The 23719-nt window shown below is 36.4% G+C and overlaps 2 protein-coding genes across 2 annotated transcripts in view; both read right to left on the bottom strand.

Annotated features, from left to right (window-relative positions):
• Window positions 1-13393, bottom strand: part of pde10a (phosphodiesterase 10A) — a 69503-nt gene extending 56110 nt beyond the window's left edge. The window contains exon 1 of the mRNA XM_056760335.1: window positions 12138-13393. Coding sequence (XP_056616313.1) covers window positions 12138-12315 — 178 coding nt within the window. The 5' untranslated portion in view covers window positions 12316-13393. The remainder of the gene's footprint in view (window positions 1-12137) is intronic.
• A 4893-nt stretch (window positions 13394-18286) lies between these two features.
• tbxtb (T-box transcription factor Tb) lies at window positions 18287-22626 on the bottom strand. Its single transcript, XM_056761162.1, has 8 exons — window positions 22427-22626; window positions 21815-22079; window positions 21480-21614; window positions 21321-21382; window positions 20585-20646; window positions 20166-20342; window positions 19460-19589; window positions 18287-18557 (listed from the first exon to the last, which is right to left on the bottom strand). Exons 1-8 carry the CDS (start codon window positions 22624-22626, stop codon window positions 18287-18289), a joined length of 1302 nt encoding a protein of 433 aa, XP_056617140.1.
• Between the last annotated feature and the right edge of the window lie 1093 nt (window positions 22627-23719).

Here is a 23719-nt window from a genome sequence, read left to right as displayed (position 1 = left end):
TTCCATTTCCAGTGTGACAAACAAAAATGAAGTGCATTTATTAATAATATCTGAATTTAATAGATGCTGCCATTCATTTCAAAGATAAAAACTGAATGCATTTCACATAGAATATGAAGACAACATATACGATATAATGCAATAATACCCTTTCATACTTACTATTTTTAAAGCAGTGTGCCGCATACACGGTATAATATCTTGGTATTTTAATTCACAAAAATCCAACATGAGCTTGCACGTATTTTATATAAAAGATCATTGCAGTGCGACATCTGTGAGCCCGACACTATTGCGGGTCTAACAATAATTTAGTCAGAAAGCGACATTTTTATGGTGTTGTCTGATTGTAGCTTTGTCAGGATTTTCTCAATCCCACCCTGCCAAAGCTTTTACACACACACACATGTGCTTAAAACCCACAAATGATTCTGAACCCTTCTATGAACCGTTGTGGTAGGTTACAGGCTTCCACTTGAATCTTTAAACACACACACACATTCTCTCTTCTCTAAACGTCTGCTGTGACAATCCACAGGACAGCCGGGCCATTGACGTCAGAGACAGGGCTATGAAAAAAAATGGGTCCCTGGAGGCTCGGGGGAACTTATGCTCATCTTCACAGCTAGTAACTATTTCAACAATGATAAGACGCAAGTGTTTAGCTTCTTTTTACACAGCATCTGAACCCCCCAAATGCTTCCAAATTTAATGCCACACGCAGACGCTTCTGTCGCGCCATCGCTGTTTGTGGTTTTTATATGATCATTATTTTTAGATTCTAAACTATGATCTTATTGTTACTGCGTTCTCCCAGTTGTGTCTTTTGTAACATTTCTTTTGCACTGATTATGACCCAAAACAAACCAAAACAGGTTTTTCGAAAGGCGTCTAGCAGGTATGTAATTCTGAAGCCATTTAATCTCAGCTGATCTTTGGTCAAGTGAGAGGCACTGTCGTACAGTTGATGCATATTGAGATTAGAGTGACGTCAGGCCAGCGTTACAGTGATGCGCGAGTGCTGCCATAAAGAGAACACCGGCGGAAGATGCCATTGCAGGAGAGCCCGGGGGGAGACTACACATCTATCTGTCGGCCCACTGTCATGGTGCAGGACAAGACTAAATAAAGCAGGTTTGACACTCAGAGGTTTTATTCCTAAATCAATTAAACACGTTTGTGGTGCTTGCTAAGACCAATTCATTTTCATAGGGATTTAAGGGTAGGATCCTTGACCCAGACCAGTAAGAATTGAGCAACCACATAGCAACCATCTAAAACACCCTGGCAACTACACAGCGACATGCTTAAAAACTATTCAGAACACCCTGGGATCAGCATAGCACTGTAAAAAATAAAACACCTGGTTCCTGCCTACCACACCTTACTAACAACATAGCAACAGATATAAAGTTAGTTCACCCAAAAATATAAGTTCTATCATTTATTCCCCCCACGTCATTCCAAACTTGTATGACTTTCATTTCCCTCTAGAACACAAAAGATGTTTTATAGGACAACATTGGTGCCCAATCACTTTTAAAAAGAAATACGCAAATCATTTTTCCTAATAAATTATTAATAAAAAATATCAAAGTTTGAATAGAATATCTTCACAAACAAAAACAAAAAAGAGAGAAAAGCACACTGCAGAAAGCGCATGAATCAAAAGTCTGTCTAAGCAAGTAAGAAAGACGCAGAGGAACAGAGCTCTGCAGTGAGAGATGCTGCGACTGAATCGAGCATCCGACACTGTAACTGACTGTCCTGTTCCCACATCACATAAGAGACAGAAACTATTATCCATACTAGATACTATAGGGTTTTTGAACCTTACTATGGTAAATATTAAAGCAGACTACCATATTTACTATCAATTTACTACAAGATTCTGTTTAAGTTAAAGGACTTTTATTATGGCGAGTCATTTGAGTGTCAATGTGCGTTTGACGACAGCTTTACTCATTCAGTGAAATACTCATGAAATAAACTCTCAAAGCAAAACTTTGTAGTTGTTCGACCTTAAAATATATATAAGTGGTAGAACAACTGTGAACTGGACGAATTCTGCTAACTCAGCAGCCTCATAGCGGCTTTAAACGGAAGTTGTGATTGACTTCTTTTCCATATCGTGATGTATTTCCGATTGAAACGGCTTCTGAAATTAGAAAAAAATGTACCTACCCTATTTCATTGCAGACGTCATGTGGTGAAGAGTTGTTGTTGAGAGGGGGAGAGGAGCTTAAGGTTTTGGATTAAAGATTACAAGTGCAATTTAATAAAAAACGAAAATGGTGTGCACGGATAAATCATTTTTAATAATCACTGCAACACTGTGTTAAAAAAAACATGTTGACTTTAAACCAAAATAATGGCACTGATATATTTTAAAATATGTTAGGGCAAGTTATTTTCAGTTAGGACTGCTAAAACATTAATTTAAGTCTGGAACTAGTCTCAAAAACTGGCTGTGAAACCGGGCCTAAGAGTATTGTGTGGAGATGGAAGTGAAATATTTGAAATGTTTGTGTATGTTTAAGATTTTAACAGTATTACTATTCTTACCGATACCACTTATAGAACTTTTACTTAAACCTTATTCTTATCTGTTCATTTTTATATTTTTTACAAGAATAAAGAAATAGAAATAATGATTTATTTCCTGAAATGTAAAATAATTTGGCTTTGGCTTGGACCAGCAGCATAATGAAGCTTTCACATTGGACACAAAAGAAACAAAGCAAATATGCGACACGATGCGTTGAAATGAAAACAATGGATCCCTATGCTAGCTTTTACACATGTTTTGTTTCGACCAGTGTGTTACATAGATTGATTTATCCATAAAAAGACATTCATAGGCTGATCTATTCATTAAAATATTACATGAAGAATGATTTTAAGTATTAAGTATTTAAAAATAAAATGTGTTGAATGTGTAATTCTGTCTCATCCGAAATTACCAGGTCAGAGCAAATTTGCCACTGTTTTAAAGGGGAGGGTTTCAATTTTTTTTTTTTTTATTTAGTCTGTGAGTAACGTAGTTGTTTGAGCATAAACAACATCTGCCAAGTCGCAAAACTTAAAGTTCACAGAAAAGGAAGACATTTTCTTATATCTTAAACAGATATAACTTTTAAAAGACTACAATAAATGGCTTGTTGGGACTGCAACAAACATTTTCCTGGGTAAGTGACATCATGAATCCCAAAATTGACATTGACCCTGCCCCCTGGGACACTGATAGGGTAATGGGCGGGACATCTCAACACTCTAAGTGGCTGACCATTCAAAACCGGCTCAGCCTGACCAACCAGAGCGCTTCGGAAGGAGGGACTTCATAGAAACAGAAACTAAACAGCCTGTTTTATGAGAATCGATACGACTCTGTTACACAAAGGTGAAATATATAAAGCTTTTTTTATTGAAACATGAAAACCTTTTTAAAACCTCTCTCTCTTCCAATGAGTTCAGTGTCTGCGTGAAGGGAGTGGAGTGAAAATAAAGTGCTTGGATGGCTGTTTAAGGATGTTGATAATTATTAAAGATGTAAAGCACTATTTTTGACAGGCAAATGACACCACACCGCGTCTGTATTACAAAATGTTAAAATCAAAGAAACACGCCACGTTCACGTTATCTGGCTTGTTAATCATATTGGAAAAATGCCCAAAACACTACTATTTCATAATGGTTTTAATGCAAAAAGCTAAAGTTTCACAATGGTTTTTAAATGGAAACCATTAATTTCTGTGATGGTTTGTTTTTTTCAGCAGGGTTGTTACATTTATAATATGATCTCTTAAGATCAATCTTTTTGGCTATATATTCATATATATAAACTATAACTAATATATTTTACACATGAACTTATCAATCCTCAATGAAAAGTATGGAGGGGGGGGGCGCCAGTTCTTTAAACGGGTTAAGAAAAGGTTGAGAACCACTGGTTTAGCACATCATAAACATAATAAAGACTTCTGCACTGAATACATAACTCTTCATCACAGTATTGAAGTAACAACTCATGAGAATGTGCCAGATTCCCCCATTAATTCATGCTTTTCTTACTTTGCGCTGACTACCAAAACGTAACGTGAGCAGAACAATACTTGTGTCTGTCTGACACAGATGCATTACAAGACATTTGAAAAATGCGAGCTGGTCACCAAAGACAACTTCAGTGGAGACGAGCAGTGTTGAGAACTGCATTATACTATAATAGACAAATTAAAAGTCATCAAAAGTAGTCTGGACACATTGCTATTATACCAAATGCAGATCGTACTGAAGTTCACATGAACTGCCGTAGAAACCGATCTCCGATATCTTTTGTTCAAAGGCTCTACTGCTATTAACACATAAAGATATCATCCATTTACAAGCTAAATAAGCTACAAAAGATTTTATTTTATATGCTCTGATCCGACACCTGACACCTGGACTCTTAACCATATTCTCTCCAAGCTCTCTGTCCTTCTGTGTTTTTCTCCTGTGCTGTTGGAAAGGACTAGGCCAAAGTGATCTTTGCTCACTAACTTGGCTGAAGCCAATGAAAATACGGAAGGGCTTTGTGGCACATTGGCTGAGCGTCACAGACAAAGAGGGGGGTGCTTGCCTCGCCCATTTTTAAGAGCTTCTGTGCTTTTCCGCGCAGACTCTGGGAATATTGCATCAGCGGTCTGGAGGGCAAAACCTAGACGGTGATTTCTTGGAGACACTAACGTGAATTCAGTCACACCAATAAAGCCACTCGAGTCGAGACCCAGACGTGTCTGCATTTGTGGACGTCAGACATTTTCTCTCCTTAATCAATCAGCCCAGAGCACCTGACACAGTCTTCCCTAAACATTCCCTTCCCACGTCACCGCGGCACACTCTGAGGACAATATGGAGGTTAGCACACACACTTACACCCTCGCATGTGACATCCTCTGAGACCAATGACCTGGAATTTCACAGAGGCCGTTCTGAACCTGAATCACTGCCCTCATTAACTTCAAGAGCAGATTACTATTATGAATGTGACACGCGTCACCATCTCCTGGGCTCATGTGAAGAGAGAAAAAAACACGAATGAAGAAAAAAGCAAGCGCCGGATTTAGGCTCCATATATTCCACATTGTGGTCCGTGCTTACGTCAGTAAGGGACGTCTAAAATGACTCGCTGTGCGGTAACATAAAAGCTTGCACAATTACGGCTTCACACAATTCCCTCTCTTTACACGTTCTCCTAAGCGTGTGTGACGATAAAACTTCAGTAGTACACATGCTGTACATTAAAATTAAATATAAAGTCAGGCCAAAATAGATAGATGTGTTATCTATTAATTTCTTTATGTCTTTTCTATTTATATTTACGTATTTCTAAATGTTGAGCATTGAGCTCATCATAACAAATTGACCGATAGCATAAAATGTTTCTTAAAAAAAGTATTTTATTTTTGTCTAAAAGTATGAATGGTGTTTTTTATCTGTTACATTCATTTTCTATGTCCCTAATTATTCTTATTATGTTCTAATTATTCATTGTATAGATTGCATCAATGCTTGTGACAATTGTAATGCAATGATTCTTTCTATAGACAGTGCTTGGTCCCATACAATTGAAGCTCTATTGACAACATTTGGAACACGCACATACAGGCACGCAATGAATGAATTAAATTATTATGTCATTCCTCAGTTTTTTATGCTGATGTTTTGATTAAATTGTTGCCCTTATGGGGCCAGAAGGTTTTAAAATCTGAAGCTTGATTTCCTATTTAAATAAATGTGAGTTATTTGAGCTGCAAAGATTTGTCTAAATTTTGTCTAAAGATTTTGAAAGTAGGATTACATTTCACTTGTAGATCACTAATTTGTCACTAATGGGCAATACGTTTAACATATCAGCATGCTTTTTTAAATGACTTAATATCAAAATTGTAAGTGTTGTGGATAGTAAATGTTTATGTACTGTTGTATGAAACTGAGATCATTATCTGTGTTCGAGTACAACCCCCCCCAAAATAAGGTAAAATACTCCAGATATGATGATGAAGACTGCCAATGTACAGTGTTAATTATATAAAAAAGAAAAAAAAATCTTTATTGCTTTGTGTTATAAGACAGAGTCCACATGTGCTTCATGCATGATGTAGATATTGCAGCCATTTATTACATAATACATCACAGGCTTGAAACAAAAAGACCAACATTAGTCATTCTGTTTTTTCCTGATCTGGGAGTAAGAAAAACGCCTGACTGTTTGTAACAAATCTTCAAGAGGAAGAGTTTGGAGCTCTAAGCAGTGTGTGTATTGCCCAAAAGCATCCGTTTCAACATCTACCTACATCTGCACACGAGTGATGTCATACAGCCTCTCATGGTCCCAGCTTCAGGAGATTTTGTGTGTGCATAATGTTCTGAAAGGAGAAGACATTCTGTGTAGTGTTTTATAAATGTTCATACAAGTATTATAAATCTCCTGTTCTTATTTTATGTCCAGTTAATGCCATAACACACGTGACATATTTTTTTTAACCAAACCTAACCGATTAAATAAATTAATCCTAATACATAAATCGGCACACTTTACGTGAGTTAGTGTTCAGCCTTTTATATTACTTTGGTTTAATTTCTATGTAATCGTTCTCCCAGCATTTTTGTATAGTAGAAAGTGCTCAGGACTTTTCTTATATAGAGGCTACAAAAAACATCAGCTAAATGTAAATTCAAAATCTGCATTGATATGCTCTGTAAAATGAATAATTCGAACATAATAAGAATAATTAGGAACAGAGAAAATGAAATGTAACAGATAAAAAAAAACCTTCATACTACTAGACAAAAATAAAATACTTTTTTTATAAAAACATTTTATGCTATCGGTCAGAATATATAGCCATCACATTACTCCAAATTGGTCATAATTCTTTGTTTTTACAATCTTTCTATATTATAATTTTTTTTATAAATATATCTTTCTTTTCTATTATACCTTACATAAGGCCCTGTCATTATTTCATTTCTTAATTTTTGTGCTTGATTTTTAACTTTTTACTAATGAACATGAATCTAAGTGTTGTATGACTAAGTCTTTCTAGGCATGAAAACATAACATTAGGTATAACATTAGAACATGCTATGAACTACAGACAAGGCAGGTCTTAATCGCCATCTAGTGGTGCAAATGCGTACATGCGGCACATATTTTACACTACAAAACCCACAATGGCCTGGAAGAGTTGTTACTCTCGCGATGATTCATTCTTTATCAAGCAGATTTTGTTTACTTTACACTACAATTTCAATATCATTAATTTGAAAGAAAAAAATATGTATAATAATATAGTATATAATAATGACAGCTTTCAGTGTTTGACCTCATTGCAACACTGAAACACTTTTTACTCATCTCTATAGCCTATATAATTGAATTTCGGATGGAACACAGGAGGTTCTAGCAGCCATATTGGTATGCCCCACCGTCACAGAATGTCATTTACTGACAGCCAATACTGTTAACATAACACATCAATAACCCCAAAACTTGTTTGCATTTTAAGACTGAACCAGTAGACTTATCATATGCAACAGATTGTGATAAACAGAAACAATAAATATTAAATAATTAGTCTGTTTGGCACTAAAGGACTATGCTCACGCATCCTATGACCCGGACACTGATCGAGCTCAGACATCTTTAAGGACTTTTTGTTAAATGTGATAATAAAGCATTATTGTTTTAAATTTAAACCTTTTTTAGACAGTGTAGGTACATATTCATATAGTTAATATATGAATATAGGTATCTATAGGTAAATTTGACATACCTTATATAAATGTCTGACCACTTTAAGCATGTTTTTGATTTATTTTATTGCAGTGGGGATAATGACATCTAAGTATGTGTTTAACTTTATTTTTATATTTTCAATGTGCAATGTGTACAGTCATCATTAATTGACGAGAGGATATGCCATTTCACTTCTTTTTATTCCTCCGTGCTTGCGTCTATTCCTTGCTCCTTCCCTCACACCGAGAAGGGGTGATACTAAGACACAAGGAAAGGAAGTGAGGATGCACAAATAAGAATTGAGAAGCACCCCATATCTTCAGATCCATGTGTACTACAAATGAATCTTGTGCCAACACAGTTAAGACATGAGACCTCTGTGATGTAAAACTACAATCTGCAGTCTGTCCTTGCTCTCCGTCTCATGGACTTTGCACAAACGAAGGCCACGAGACCACAAGTCTACATTTAGTGTGTCATTCAGGACGGGGCCTCACACATTTGTGCATTCACACCTCAAAGTCCAAAACTAGGTTTAAACCGAAAAGTGAAACATTCGAAGACTGCCAATAAAAACTAATGGTAATTCACAGTATTTTAGTAATAGTACAAAAATCTGTCATTAGTTACTCACCCTCATGCTGTGATTTTTTTTCATTATATAAGTGAAAAGTTCTAAGCTTTTCCAAAGTTGAACGTTTTTCCCAAGGATGAAACAAAAACGTTTCGACAAAATTTTCAGTTTTGATTGAAAATTGATATTACGCAGGTTCAATCATATTTACAGTCATTCCTGTTCGGTGATGAGATGTGTGAAGGGACAATCTCTGCACGTTGTAATAGTCTGTCAATAAAGTGAAATCTTTGTTTGAAGAAGTTTACAGTCAAAATTGCAATGATCAGCACAGACAAGCATGAGTAAAAACGTTTCCCTTTTCTACAGTTAATAGTCATACTTATTAGTCCCTCTTTTTTTTAGTAACTGTTGAAGAATATTGTCAATTATTTTAATTACCGTAAAGTGAAAGATTTATACATTGACATAATTCATATTGACTCGAAATAAAGGATATTTTAAAATGGTATCAGGTTTTAGCCAAGGGTAGAAAATTTTGGTAAAAATTTCTCTTTATTATCATCAGCATTTGAATATAAATGTCAGTAGCATTTAAAAAAAAATCCTAGCCGGAAAACAAATCACAAACTTCTCCATTTAACAATAGACACATACAAGAAACCTTTGACATCTTATAACTACTGTTTAACATCTTGAAACATAGGATTCTTCAAAATATCTGCTTTTGTGTTCTATACAAAAAAAAACAGTACATGCAGACAGACAGGAGGGTGAATAAATAATGAAAGTTTTTTTTATTTCTAGATGAACTACTATAGCATGTTTAATCAGAAAACTGAAAAATCAGTGTCATAGCAAAATATCTGTTGATATGAAATCCCACCATTCTTTTCCGTCTAGCTGCTATTGAGTGAAAGACTGTGGCTTGTGCTGCTGCTCTCAGTTAGTGTGGTTTGGTCTCACGGCTTGCCTGTAATCTGCCAGCCAAATCTCCTGGGAATTCTGAACCATTTTATGTTGTGGATAATTCGTATGAATTAGTACGCTGTGAATTGTACAAAAATGACTATAGAAAAAGCAAATCAAAAAGCATTATTATTCAGTAAACGTAAACCTATTAAGTAGTTCCAGATCTTTCAACCGCAGTTTATTTCACTGCGCTACAGATCTAACAATAAAGACAATTTCTGTTACAAAAAATAACAATAAATATTTATGAAAGCACGAACATTTCAACAACAATGTGATGACAGCCGTACTGGACTATGCAAATGAAAAATACATACATCAAAAGAAACAATCAGTAGTTTGTACATATTTTAAACGGATTTAAATATGAATTAAATAACATTGAACTTGGATAAATATTTTTTTTAAATGTATGCTATTTTTCATTGTAATTCATTATATCATTACATCGTAACATATTTTTCACTTCTGAATACATTTATTAAAGTGATAGTTCACCCAAAATGTTTAATTCTGTCATCATTTCCTCACCCTTTTGTCATTTCAAATCTATGTGACTTTCTTTCTTCCGCAGAACACACAAGAAGATATTTTGAAGGAAGTTGTTACCCGGCCCCCATTCGCTTGCATTGGTTCTGTCTCCATACAATTGATGTGAATGGGTGAAGAAAGACAATCGTTTACATGTTTAAAATGTCAAAGAGAGAATAAATTATAAAATTATTTTCCCTTTTGGGTGCACTATCCCTTTAACTCAATGAAGTCATTTTAAGTACTTTACTGATGGATGTTCACCCACATATATGTAAATACCATGAAAACATTTTAATATTAAATCATTTGTTTGCATTCAGCTGAAGAAAGGAATTATATAGCCGACAAATGAGACGGCATGAGGGTAAGTAAATAATATAATTTTTACAACTATCCCTGAAAGAAAGAATTCACCTTCAAATCAGTTCTGCATTCTTCCACCATAAGTATAATTGATTTAAAAGGAGGCATCCTGATTTAAGTTCCAATTATTCGTTTCTTCACAGTTTTAAATGGCTAAACGCGACACCAGCCGATGAATAAGGGTGTTTTCTAGCAAACAATTTGTATTTTTTTTATGAATTTTTTTATTTTTTATCATTTTTAACCACAAATGCACGTCTTCCACCCAACTGTGTTGCGCGTTCACCACTTCCCATTTAAAGGCGGGATGTCAGATTTCTCAAAGCTGTTGTTGATGTTCAAATCACCTAAACAGACACACCCATACCCCCATCTTTCACTTTCGTCAGGCCTCGGCTCGACTTATGTCCATCCTGTTTGGGTACTCGGCCCGACTTTGTCTAAAAAAGCATCATTCTGAAATCGGATACCCCGCCTTTCAAGTGGCAAAGAAAATGATATTATGACCTTAAATCAGGTCGCCCCCTATTAAATCCATTATATGAAGGAGATCCGGAAACTTTTTCCTCAATAACCTTGGATTAGTTTCTACATAAGAAATAAAGACATGGACGTCTTGGATGACATGAGGGTGAGTAACCATTGACCTGCACAAGAAGGTTACAAGTATGTACTGATGTGTTAAGAATCTTGTTCAGTCGTCTCCAAAAGTAAAAATTTATTTGTTACAATGTATAAAACATTTTCATATAAAGATATTTATGTCAGGTTTTTTACACTTATAGCAATGTGGACCACAAAGGACACGGACGGCTGTGTGTATGCCCGCACAGTTACGCAGATGCCACCCACCACAGGCTAAAGGAAGTGCCCGCTTCCCCGTTCACGCCAGCCAAGGGAAACTCGCGATCTGGCTCAGGCTCAGAGAACGCAGGCAATGAACCTGCTGCTGGGTCACACAACGTGTGTAAACAACATGACTGTGCTACCCCAGACACCCGGAGAGAAGCCTGACCTTCACATGGATTTGACATAGCAACACAGTGCCACGTTTAACGCAGGCAGGTGCATTTGTTCATTGTCACGTAGTGGCTAATATTAAAGATCCTTTGGGTGTATTTTGCAAGAACTGCTGTGCATCTGGTTAAAACATTTCAGTGACATCATTCTTAAAGGTCATTGTGCATGGAAAACTATGCTGATATGATGCATTATAAATGCAGTGTGCTATGAACGAATCCATTGTTTATCATATATTCAAGCTATGCAAGACATTTTGTCTTTGACAAAGTATTACTCAATTCACAATGTTGGTGACGAAGGAGCTTTTCATTGGCGTTCATGCTCTCCACCTCCATGTTTATCTCATTCCCTCACTTTATCGTGCTTGTGGTGCTAAAATGTAGTGGCGCACTCAGAAGTGTTCAGAACGCTTTAGCCCACATTTCAAAATCTAAACAAATAAACTGAATCCCCCTCTTTCTCTTTTGACTCCCTATTTGTGTGTGGTGTTGCATCTTTGTTTAATCCTTGTGCGGTTGGGAGTCTGATATCTCCATAATGAGCATTAAAAATTAAAGTATAAACTTCATAATATTTTATATACTTGCTGATATAATGTCCTTCACTTGTTTTTTTTCTTATTATTATTATCATTACGTATCTGCAACTATTGTACAGGAGTCCCATTTATGATAATCCAATAAATGTTTTATGATCAATTGGGGAACGTGTTCAAACAGGCTCATTCAAAATGACTATTATTGTATATGGTGGGCTCTCTGACAACACAAACATAGTGTTAACCAAACGACCCTTTGTCCTGAAATGCTGCAAATGTACTCAGGGGCAACATTTCTGTCAAATGAGCCCACCATAACATCCCAGTGTAAGTATAGAGGAATGAGCTCATACCTTGCTGAAGGGAATCCTCTGCGCCCTCAAACTCCCCACCGCCACCGTCGTCTGGAGTTTTGCGTTTCCTCGACATCGGCGGTCCAACGAAACGCCTTCTCTTCTGTCTCTTTGTTCTTGATTCAAAACTGAGATACGAATGAGGACGAAAAACCCTCAGCTGTCTGGACAAGCACATAAAACTAGCAGGATGCTGACACTCGGAACCTTAACGGAGCGCGATGCCCATTCATTCAGGCTTCCACAGATTCCGATTCGCTCTGGCACGAAATCGACGCAAGAAGGCTAAAAGTTAGCGAGTGCCAGAGGTGCCGCTGCTGATGAGAGTCCGTATTTTAAAATAACAGTAAAAGCGGTAACACAGCCCCAAAACTGTAGGCTTTGGGTTTAGAAATACGCACGGATTTTCCTCTGGCAAATGAGAGCTGTTGCCACGAAAGTGATTTGCGCATCACGTGTGCCCGGGATTATACTGAAGCAGAAAAGTACGCGTCCACGACAGTTTGCGAATCAAAACGCGCTCGGCTATTCGCAGAAGCACGTACACCCACGTTAACAGTTTTGTTGGGATGAACATAAGCAGTAACATTTTTGGGCACACGGTCAACCGAGGGTAGAGACTTTAACTGTCCGAATGTCCAACACTCAAACAGCGAAGTTGTGATGACGCTTAAACGACGCGCAACAGGTCGCATTAATTCGCCGTTTTCTCTTACTAAATTAAGTCCATAATGCCAATTGTCATCAGAAACCTCCTCTTTGTCCACCCGTTTGCCGCTTATAAAGCACCTAATCAAACAATATCGAGCACCGCGCTGTACCTTTGCTCTTATAAAGAAACCGTAAGTCCAGCGATGCAGTAGCGATGAAGGGTTGACCGCGATCTCCTCAAAACTTCTCAGTCCGGTTGCTAGGGAACCGCGGATCGACCAAATACTCATGGTTTCAGCGCTCTCGAGTTTAAGTGACTTAAACCTGATGTTTAGTTTTCGCGTGTTTTTCGAGCGTAAACTGTCTGTGTGTTTTAGGTGACGCGAAACAGTTTAAGAGTTGTGTGTAAATAAAGGCTCCATCAGCAGCAGCATCACCGGCGCTGTAGCGGTTCCATTCAAGAGGCGAATGACGTCAGCAGCCTCCTCCGCAAACGCTGTCAAGGCTACAGTTTAGATTGACTCGAATGATAAAATCGCGCGCTTTACGCAAGCAACGCGGACGCTGTCCAAATGTCTCGGTTGTCTGTCTGATCCGCGTGTTTCCTGGCCTGCCGTCAGACTTGTTTGATCATGCAGGCAAATAAAAGTCAAGTTCATTGTCACACATGCTGCATATTCTTCTTCTACGGTATATCCTTGAAAATATCAGGACATTTCCAACGCTGGATACATTCAGTGTATGATTGGAAAGCCAAAAACACACATTAAAAGCTTTAACTGATGTGCTCATTGAAGAACTGTCTAATTGTACAATTCAGCAAAAAAATATCAAATGAAATTCATATACAGAAAGGTAAAAAATTGGAGGTCGATTTGTATAAAAACATCTGCCTATAACTGTAGAAATAATCGACCAACACACAAACATGGATTTACTCACTGTTTGGCGTTGTCCTTCATGCATCTTGTTTAATCTACCAATCTTCATCTTTATTTAGATTTTATACGTCTTCGCTAATTCTCATTACACAAGACTTGCCCTTTGTGTTGTTCTCACGTTTTGCATTCCCACATTAGCTAAAAATGTCTTCTCCAGATATTGTGTTAGTTATAGAATGAACTCTTTATCTTTAACTCTTAAAATCTATCTGTGCCGTTGCTTGTTCTCAAGATGCACACCAGTAATGTATTCTTCTAAAGCATTTTTATAAAAGCCACATAGACATCGTAATTCAACTAAGGCATAGTCCTGTTTTAAGATACTGCCGTGTCTGTGAAAACGGGCCTAAGAATTCGTTCAACATAATGTCCAAGGTCAGTCGGCATGCACCTGTTGACGCACGTCAAATGTTTTGGGACAAAGGTTTGGTGGAATAAATAATACATGACTCATCAGCAAACAATTTCTGATGTTCAGACCTAGTTGTGAGACATATAGGGCCCGGTTTCACAGACAAGGCTTAGTTATTTAGGATATCTAAATCGCTTTTATTAAAATGCCTTATAGATAAAAATATTACTGTTGTGCATATTGAGACAAAACAATGGCAATTACATATTTTAAGATATGTCAGGGCAATGTATTTTCAGTTGAGACAGCTCAAACTTTCATTTTAGTCTGGTACTAGTTTTAAGCATTGTCTGTGAAACCGGGCAACTATCTGCCATAAAGGAAATTCTGAGCATACCATGCGTGCATTTCTTAGGCATTAATATATACCATAACCGTGTTTCTGTATTAAACTTGTGCATCATTTGCTTTGGGAAGACGATATAGCAGCACACTCTAGCACTCCCCCCTCTCCAGCCCATTCACTGCAGCTCTATTGACGTCAGAGCTGCCTGCGTCAATGCTCTCTCTTTGACAGAAGGAGAGTTTTTTTTCAATTGGATTGTAATAGGATTATTACAGAAAATATACCCTCAGGCCATTTCAATGCTGGCGCAACGTCATTTTCTTCCCCTCGTTTGATGCATTATATTAAAACGTAAAAGGAAGCTTATGTAAGTGAGTTTGAGTTGTCTACGAATCAGCTTTGTATATTGGATATAATTTTTTAGCAGCTTTTAGGCCCATGATAGTCAATCTATTGCACACCAAATCTGGAACAAACTTAATAAACTCGACTCAACCCATTGCATAATACATCGCATGCATGGTATAAATGTGTTTCATTGTAATAATCTGGGTGCAGAATAGTTTTGTCACCCCTCTGAATTCACATCAGAAAGCTGAATTAATCAGTCTTGTATTAGCAGAACACGACGCTACGAAGTACACTGGCATGCGGTACATAGTTCAACATCATAACTGCTTTTCTCTTGAATAGTAGTCATGTGATTCTGACAAGCTGCATTTTTTCTAACTTTGTTCCTGTTCGACCTTCTTTATGACATTTCTTACATAACACGGCGTATTGTTATAGTTTAGACCTTAAGTGTGAAATAGGATTCGTGTCATTACACATTGATGTTTAATTATTGCATATTCAGTTCTCTTTATCATGAGGTTGAGAACATTAGCTTGTATTTGGGTTCCGTTATGTTACTCTTAAAGGGATGGTTCAACCAAAGATGAAAATTCCGCCATGAATTACTGAACCTCAAGTGGTTTCAAACTCATATCAATTTCTTTGTTAAATTGAACACAAAACATTGAAAATCCTCCAAACAATACAATTCTGGTGTACAGTGAGCACTATATGTCGCTTCCAACCCATATTCAGTAGCGTTGTTAACCATCAAACAGTGCAACTGCATAGCGCCCCGCAAACATGGAGGGCCCCAAGTGGCTACAAGTGGTTAAATCATTTGACGTTAGATTTAGACATGCAATGAAGCGAAAGTATCAAAGTGGTGCTCACAAACGGAAGAAAGCAAAAGAAAATGAATCTAATAGTTATTTTACGAATATAGCAAAACAATGCTATGAATAGAATCATGAAAAGAAGAATCTTGCAACTTTAACCTTCTTATACTGTAGCTAAAAGCATTCTATATTATTCTGAATAAAACATAGCACACGTTTTCGTCACAAAACCAAGAAGGTTTATTCTTATTAAAAAAAACTGTAGAATGTGGTTCAACGTAAAATAAATCCAGTTTATATTTATATGTATATGTGTCTCATTAATTCCATGTACCCAATACTGCCGTTAAATTCAAACAATAATGTTAGACAATGTGTGGGGTCTTGACTTTGCTTAGGGGCTCCAAAATGGTAAACACGCCCCTGCCGACATGACTTTTCTCTTTTCAGGAAAACATAACGAGACCACGTGATGAAAAACAACCTAATGCGACTGTCACGCTTAAATTTGCACATGCAAAAATCCTTCGGACGGTGCAGTGAAAATAGGCGGGAACATGAATACAATCAGTCACTAGAGTTGATCAAGTACATACACGCACAATCACATGAAATTACACGTTTCACTGATTAAACTTTACCACGCGCTCCTGTTTCTATTGCCACTGCAAACCTAACCGCTTCTCTTTTTATTTGGTTTTTGTAAGTTGTGTTGTACAAAACGGGATGATGCGACACTGCTAAAATGAGCGATTCCTCCATTTTTTAATTCTTTGTACCGAGAATCTTCTATTGGTCTCACGTGACGTGAATTCGAAGGTCAGAGTTCACCAAACTTGAACTTTGCCACGCAGCGAAATGCGAAATATTTCCGCACGGTCTTGCGTTTCCGGTCTGTCGCATTCACATGCGTATGAATGGAAGTCAATGGAGGAAAAATTCAAGTGTGACCGGGGCTTAATATCTAAACATTGCTACAAGTAAATAAAAGTACCATAATAATATGTAAAATGGATATATAGAAAAAATCTGCTATCTTAAAGTGATAATTCACACAAAACAACAAATCTCTATACATTTCCTACATTGACTGCCATAATAGGTAAAAGATACAATGGTAGTCAAAATGGCCCCAGAACTGTTTGCTGTCCTACATTCTTCAAAATGTCTTCTTTCTTTCAACAGAACAAAAACAATGACAACCTATGTTGTCCTAGTCAATGGGCCTAGTTCAAATAATGTGCTCCCTCCAGTGGCTATAGCTGTAACTTCAATTAGAGAGTCATTTGCCAAATTTAGTGGGGGGTTTTTGCTCTTTTGCCACCTTTGGATAATATGATCCCCCAAATGACCCCCGCAATATAAAATATATAATAGTATTTAAACAAATCATGATGAACAAGTATGATTTTAAGGGTAAGTTTTGAGCACAAACATTAACATTATATTTATAACTTGTTTTAGATTGTTCCTATAATCTCTGACATCCTTATTTTTTACTAACCCATGTTTGTTTCTGTCGGATGTTAAGGGGACAGTTCACCCAAAACTGAAAATTCTGTCATCATTTACTAACCCTTGGATTGTTCCAAACTCGGTTAAAAACAAACGAGGATGAGATCTGTTTGGTTACAGATATTCTTGAAAATATCTTCCTAGCAGAACAAAGAAATGTGTTCAGGTTTGTAACAATCTGAGGGTGAGTAAAGGATGACAGAACTTTCATTTTTGGATGAACTGTCCCTTTAAGAGCTGAGCTATATGAGAATGGAAATGATTAACAATACTTCATCATTCTCCATTGTCATTTTTTCTAGAGACCTCTGTATGTTCTGCTGTTGACACTGGACGATTCTAGAAACTCACATGTCCGTTTCATCACTAAACTAATGGAGCTCTGCGTGTCTGGAGCTGCATGTCATTTCTCACCCAAGTGAGAGGAATGTTCACATGAGAGAAGAGATACAGCACTGACCTACTGAATCACATAGAAATGTATGGGAAGAAGAGATACTAAGAGTTTTGACTTAAGCTTAAGTTAAAAAAAACTTGAACTGTATACCTAAAATGTAAAGAACAATTTGATATTTGTCTTTTGTTGAAGAATGAGATTTGACATTTTGAAACATTTTTATTAAAAGTTATTTATGCAAATAAATATTTAACACAACATACACAACATGCCCATATCACAGTTAGTTAATTAAAAACACAAATATTTTGTCATATATAAGTTCAACCCTTCACTGATGTGTTATGATGTCTGTTTAATTCCTGCAATAAAATATGTTTTTTTAATTGCTGCAAGTGAAGAATTACATGTGTACAAGAGGAGGAATATTTTTATGTGATGCATAGTTTAAATCTTCAGTGAATTTACACTTTTTACAAAAGATTGTCTGTAATTGTACTTGTACTTATAAAAACAAGCTATAAATAACCTTTATGTACAATAACATCATTCGCTCAAACAATGACCTGTACTTTTATCTGAATTACTCATAAATACATTTGGAACAATCACAAAATCCAATACCATCACTTAACAATTGCATAGTTTCACGTCAAGGTCTAAAAAGTTGTTTTGTGTGCAATGCATATGAGCTTGATCACCTTGGCACTGGAATCCAGCTTTTGTTATATATTAGGATCTATAAATCTTTCATTTAGTCCAAAGGGTCAGATCTCTATAAGGAGGGTGGCGTGACTGGGGTCCAGGCTGTAGGAATGCGCACATGGGCAGAAGTGTCGTATGGAGAGGTGTCATGCACGTCAGGCACAGCAGTGGAGTCATACAGACTAGATCCAGAAGAGGGCGCTGTGACCGGGTGAGTCAGATTGCCGTAATGACCGGTGGAGCCGCGGAGGAACTGAGAGCTCAGACTGCTTGTCATACCTCCGGCATTAGACACCGGAGTCAACGGTGTGTTTCCCACAGACCACAGGCTGGTGTACTGACTATGAAAAGAATACAGAGCAACAATAAGCTTTCAGTGTTTAACTATTTAAAAACTGTATTGATGAGAGATATCTTGAGATATCTTTATCAAGTGATTTATTTTATAATTAATTAGTCTTTTCAATTCTATTAGGTATTTATTGAGAAATGGTTCAAATTAAAATCTCCTACTTTTTCACAGGCTTTGGTATCAAATCAGATTGCTATGTGTGAACACAGTTTGAGGAATTGTTGAGATTTCTTCGGATCTCTATTTTATCTCATTACTGCCAAAGAACAAGTGTTAAAGTCCCAGTGAAATAAAAAATACAATTCCCATTTTTCTTTAAATTCACGTGCCCTCATAATCTTCATTTAAAATGTTAATGCACTTTCGCCCTGTAGCGACTATCCATTTCAAATGACGTAAATTAGACGGCTTGGGCGGAGCAATTGTTTGTGAATTGTTTTTAACCGAGTTTGGAACAATCCAAGGGTTAGTTAATGATGACAGAATTTTCAGTTTTGTTTTTATTCATCCAGTCAATTCGCAGGGAAACAAGCCACGCGCACTATGTTTTTTCATTCGAAATTCAATTTCAATACGAAAGTATAACTGCAAGGTTCACTGGGACTTAACACTTGACAATAAGGCTTTGTTTAGCTATCATTAACTGAAAATGAGCAATACAATTTTTTGTTAAAAAAATCTGTATGCATTGATTTTTTTACATAAATAATTTTAATCAATAATTCAAATCAACACAACGATTTATTAATGTCATATACCATGTATTAATGACTAAATATAAATACAATTAATAAAATCACAATGTTAGAATAAAGTTTTAATATTAGTGTGTGTGTGTGTGTGTGTGTGTGGTACAATTCATTGAGCTATGCCGTGAACAAAGAAACTGACCTGGAGTTTGAGTTTGGTGGAGAGCTGTGGCCCATCGGAAGCACACTGGAGTGAGAAGACATCTGCAGACTGGACCAGTTATCATGAGATGGTAACATTGACAAACAGCTGGAGTTATCTGAGTAACCTGCTGTAAGAAAACCACAGAGCATGGATGAGAATTTAATCACGTTTAGGCTTGATCAATCTACAACCTTTATATTTATGTTTTGAAATCTGAAGAAGAGGTTGGCTAGGTGAACATTCCATCACTAAAGCACCACTATTTATGAGCCTGAGCACAAACACAAAAGCTTCTGGAATGTCTGACATGTTACGGTCGGCAGTACTTGTTTGGGCTGCTCATTAAGTGGATGGTTTACCCCAAAATTCAAGAACATTAGACTTTATTTATGGAAAATAATATATATTTGTTATCAAATGATGCAATTATTGACAACTTGAGTGTTCTGAAGTCATAACTTGTGTGTTATCAGACAAAAAAAAGTAAATTTGAAACTGAAAAAATCATTGCTCCTGGTTTGGAATCAATGCTGCCCGTTGGTCATGATCCAGTTAATTATAAAAAGGCTGCAACACACGTGAGATTTGAGAGCTACTGCATGATGGTAAGGAAGATCATATAAATTTTTGTATCGACTACTTGCTATTTTAAATGAAAACGTATAATCGTGGATCCAAGAAAAAACAGGTAGAGGTGTCTTACTTGGAGAAACTGTCCGGTGGGCATACGGGCTGGGGTACGGGGTAGACCGATGGCTTCTCAGAGCGGAGTAACGTTCACAGCCATGTGATGAGGATAGAGACAAAGGATTGCCAAACTGTGTGTGAGGGTTTGCAGACGGGCACAGAGACCCTGTCGTTGGCAAAAACCAGCTACTTACTAGACAAACAAGAAAAAGGAGAATCAATAAAAGACTCCTACAGCACATAACTGTAAGACCTGACTGATAAATACAAGTTTATGCAAAATCCAATCTAGCAAACTGTGAAGTAAATCACCATATTTAATAAAAAAACTTAAACAAAGTTTTTGCAAATTCTTTTTTAGTAAAATTACGTAAAAGATTAATGTACAACATTGATTATTGATGAGTTCAATTATTGGGTAATTTTTGCCCTTACATTGAGAGTATCCAGACTGTTGACTTTCACTGATATCTTCTATTATGTCCTTATGATCACTTCTGAAATACAAAAGGAAGGATACAATAATGCAAAGTTTTCATATAAATGATGTTCTTCAAAACAAATGTATTTTTTTATGAAATATATATTTTTGTTCACTGTTAACAAGTGAATAAAATACGACTGCCAGAACAATTCAATGTATAATTAAGAACTGTTTTTTCGTAAAAGTGTTTGGCAAGATTTGGTAACATTTCACAAAAAACTTTATATTTGTGAACATTAAATTCAAAAATCAAAAGTTGTATTTGTTTACAATAGTGTTTGTGGTAATGATGTATGTTTTTGTGTTTCATAACTGTTTTCATGTAATTTAATTTAAATATAGCTGATTTAGCTTCAGTTTAGCTGTATGCCCGACAAGGCTAAAGGATTGTCCCAGACTAAAATAAATATATGTGAGCTGTCTTAACTTAAAATATGTCAGTATAATTGTTTTGTTTTGAGATGGACACCATGTTTTTTTTTCCAAGCCAAGCTTTTTGAAAGTGACTTAAATATCCTAATATGAGGCAAAGTCTTACTTAAGCCTTGTCTGTGAAACTGGGCCTTCACATTTTAAATTGCATTTTGTGATTCAAAACTAAAATATTTGACCCAGCCTAGTTTATCCACAATGCCGCTTTATTACAAAGACTTTATTTCCTTTCTGATAATTCTCATGTGATCATACCTTTCTTTGGTATCCAGGAAAGCCTTGGCAAATGGATTATATTTAATTTTAAGTGCAGTAACCTAAAGAAGAAAAATAAAGGAGTCATCCATCAGTGATATCATGCAGAGGAATAATATATATATTTAAATAACAATGTTAAAAAGGAAAGCTCGTTACCTCTTCATTCTGATAGGCAGTAACTGCTATGAACTGCGTCTCAGGGAATGAGTGCGTGGTGATCATTCTCTGCGGCCCACCGACACGCACTATATGGATACGCGGCTCATACTTGTGTAGTGAATTCAGCATAATCTATTGAAAATACACACATTTATGAAACGAAACAGTTGTATTATATTTATAATAGCTATTTTTTGGAAAGTATTTGCAAAATTTAAAAGGTCTTTTCTATATTGTTAAAGCACCCATACGCACTCACAAAATGACAAAATAGAAGCCAGTAGGCAATTATCCTTTAAACAGAGACATTATATACATTGATGAGCACTCACTTGCCCCCCTCCGTTCAGTTTATTGGTGAGTTTCACTTTGCTAAACGAGACTGAAGCTTTCATCCAATGCGCACCGAAGTTTGGCGAGTCTGGATGGATGTAGACGCAGCTCGGTGCTTGTGGCTCGGGTTTGCCACCCGGGACCCATTCACCATTCACGTACTTCCACCTGTGATTGTCTGCTGCCACAAAATCCAGCAGGAATGAGTACATTGCGTTTGGATCCAGACCTGACACGTTCACCTTCAGTACTGGAAACATGCGCCTAGATCACAACAAAACGAAGAGCGAAATTTAGAGCATAAACACATTCCATGCGTCCTTTAAATGAATGGAAAACAAATATTTTATTTATTTATTTGTAAATGATGAACGAGAAGAGGAAACATCTAATGAACATTTTTTACACTTTTTCCACAAAACTTTTCGCTTTCACAAAACTTAGATATAAACCTTCAAATGATCTGATTAGAATATGTAACACCAAGCGTATAGGTTATCACATGGAAAACTGCGCATTTTACCCCTTACAATGTAATTTGACATAAATTAGCATTTTAGAAATACACTTTTTCCTATCAGAAATAATGTATTGATAAAGTGGAAAACTACCTTCCATTCTTGGTCACTATCATTTCATTCGTCAATTCTTTGAACTTCTGCCAAAGTTCATTTTCATCCAAACTGACTTTAAGTTCTCTTTCTGTCGGATCTCCCTTCTCACTTCCAGCCTGAAGCTCGTTTTCCACAGCACTCAATAAATGATCCACACGGTACTGCATGTTTTTTTCTGAGCATTCACCAGAAGCCATCACGATTATCCAGGTGACTCCAGTTGAAAGTGCTCTTTATTATATCCAAACGGTGTGCGCTCCTGTAATATTGTGGATGAACTCAACGGAGGTTGAAGCCCAGCATGTGTTTACATCTGTCCAGTTAAATACTCTCAACTTACAACCTCCACCTATACTTACCCAAGAAATGTCCAATTGGCTGATCTGCGCCTTCTGGACAGTCATTGGTCGAGAGATCTGGACGCGTCACACGAGACTGGACGCATCATAAATATTTACACATAATACAATAAAAAACATTATTCTTAAAGATGAAATAATAAAACTAATTAGACCACATGATTTCGCAAAGAACATATCTTTGAAAATGTATGATTTATCCCATGCTAAAAATATTTTCTGTTTGATTAAAAAGTATTTTAAACTTAAAATTAATGCGCACTAAATAATAATATAAGAAATAGTGATACAGATGTATTAAGATTCACGCTAAATCTGTATAGCGAAACTGTACAATTGAAAATGTGAAACATATATTTATAACATATTTATTACACTTTTCATTAGGCAGCTCACATTAAAGAAAGACTCAGGAACTTGTAGGAACATTTTTTCCTTCCAACAAGAGGAAATTTAAACTCCTGAAATGCTAATGTAAAAAGCATGTCTAAGGTGTTGAATGTTACTGAAGATGTTTATGAGTTTTAAACCCTTGGGAGTCTTTCTGCAGAGGTGACAAACGCCATCAGACGCGACGCGTTCAGCACAATAGAAGTATTCATGACATAGCGTGAAATAAACGTCCTCCTGGCGACAAAACATCCGCTACAGGAACCCTTCGTGATTTTATATCAACAATAAGACTTTCTGAATGTATGGTAAAAGTGTGACGGAAAAAAACGTAAATAAAATAACATACGTACCTTGCAAAAGTTTTGAAACATTAAACTGAAATGTTTCTCATGATCTTAAAATATATTTTGATCTGAATATGTGCTTAAATCTTTAAAAATGCTTTTGTAGGGCAAAAAAATTATTGTGTCAACATGGGCCAATTTCTTATTTTTTTCATAAAAACTAAACAAAAACTTATTTAATACATTTATTTAAA

This window comes from Triplophysa dalaica, chromosome 11, assembly GCF_015846415.1.
Source record: "Triplophysa dalaica isolate WHDGS20190420 chromosome 11, ASM1584641v1, whole genome shotgun sequence".
Taxonomy (NCBI): domain Eukaryota; kingdom Metazoa; phylum Chordata; class Actinopteri; order Cypriniformes; family Nemacheilidae; genus Triplophysa; species Triplophysa dalaica.
Note: the sequence above shows the minus strand (reverse complement) of the source record. Positions and strands in the feature narration are given on the sequence as shown.

Excerpts from the sequence above, each read along its gene's own strand:
- tbxtb (XM_056761162.1), bottom strand. The coding sequence starts at position 22,626 with ATGGCTTCTGGTGAATGCTCAGAAAAAAACATGCAGTACCGTGTGGAT. Across the intron at positions 22,080-22,426 it reads ATAGTGACCAAGAATGGAAG|GCGCATGTTTCCAGTACTGA; the intron begins GTAGTTTTCCAC and ends GTTGTGATCTAG. Across the intron at positions 18,558-19,459 it reads CCACCAAACTCAAACTCCAG|TCAGTACACCAGCCTGTGGT; the intron begins GTCAGTTTCTTT and ends TTCTTTTCATAG.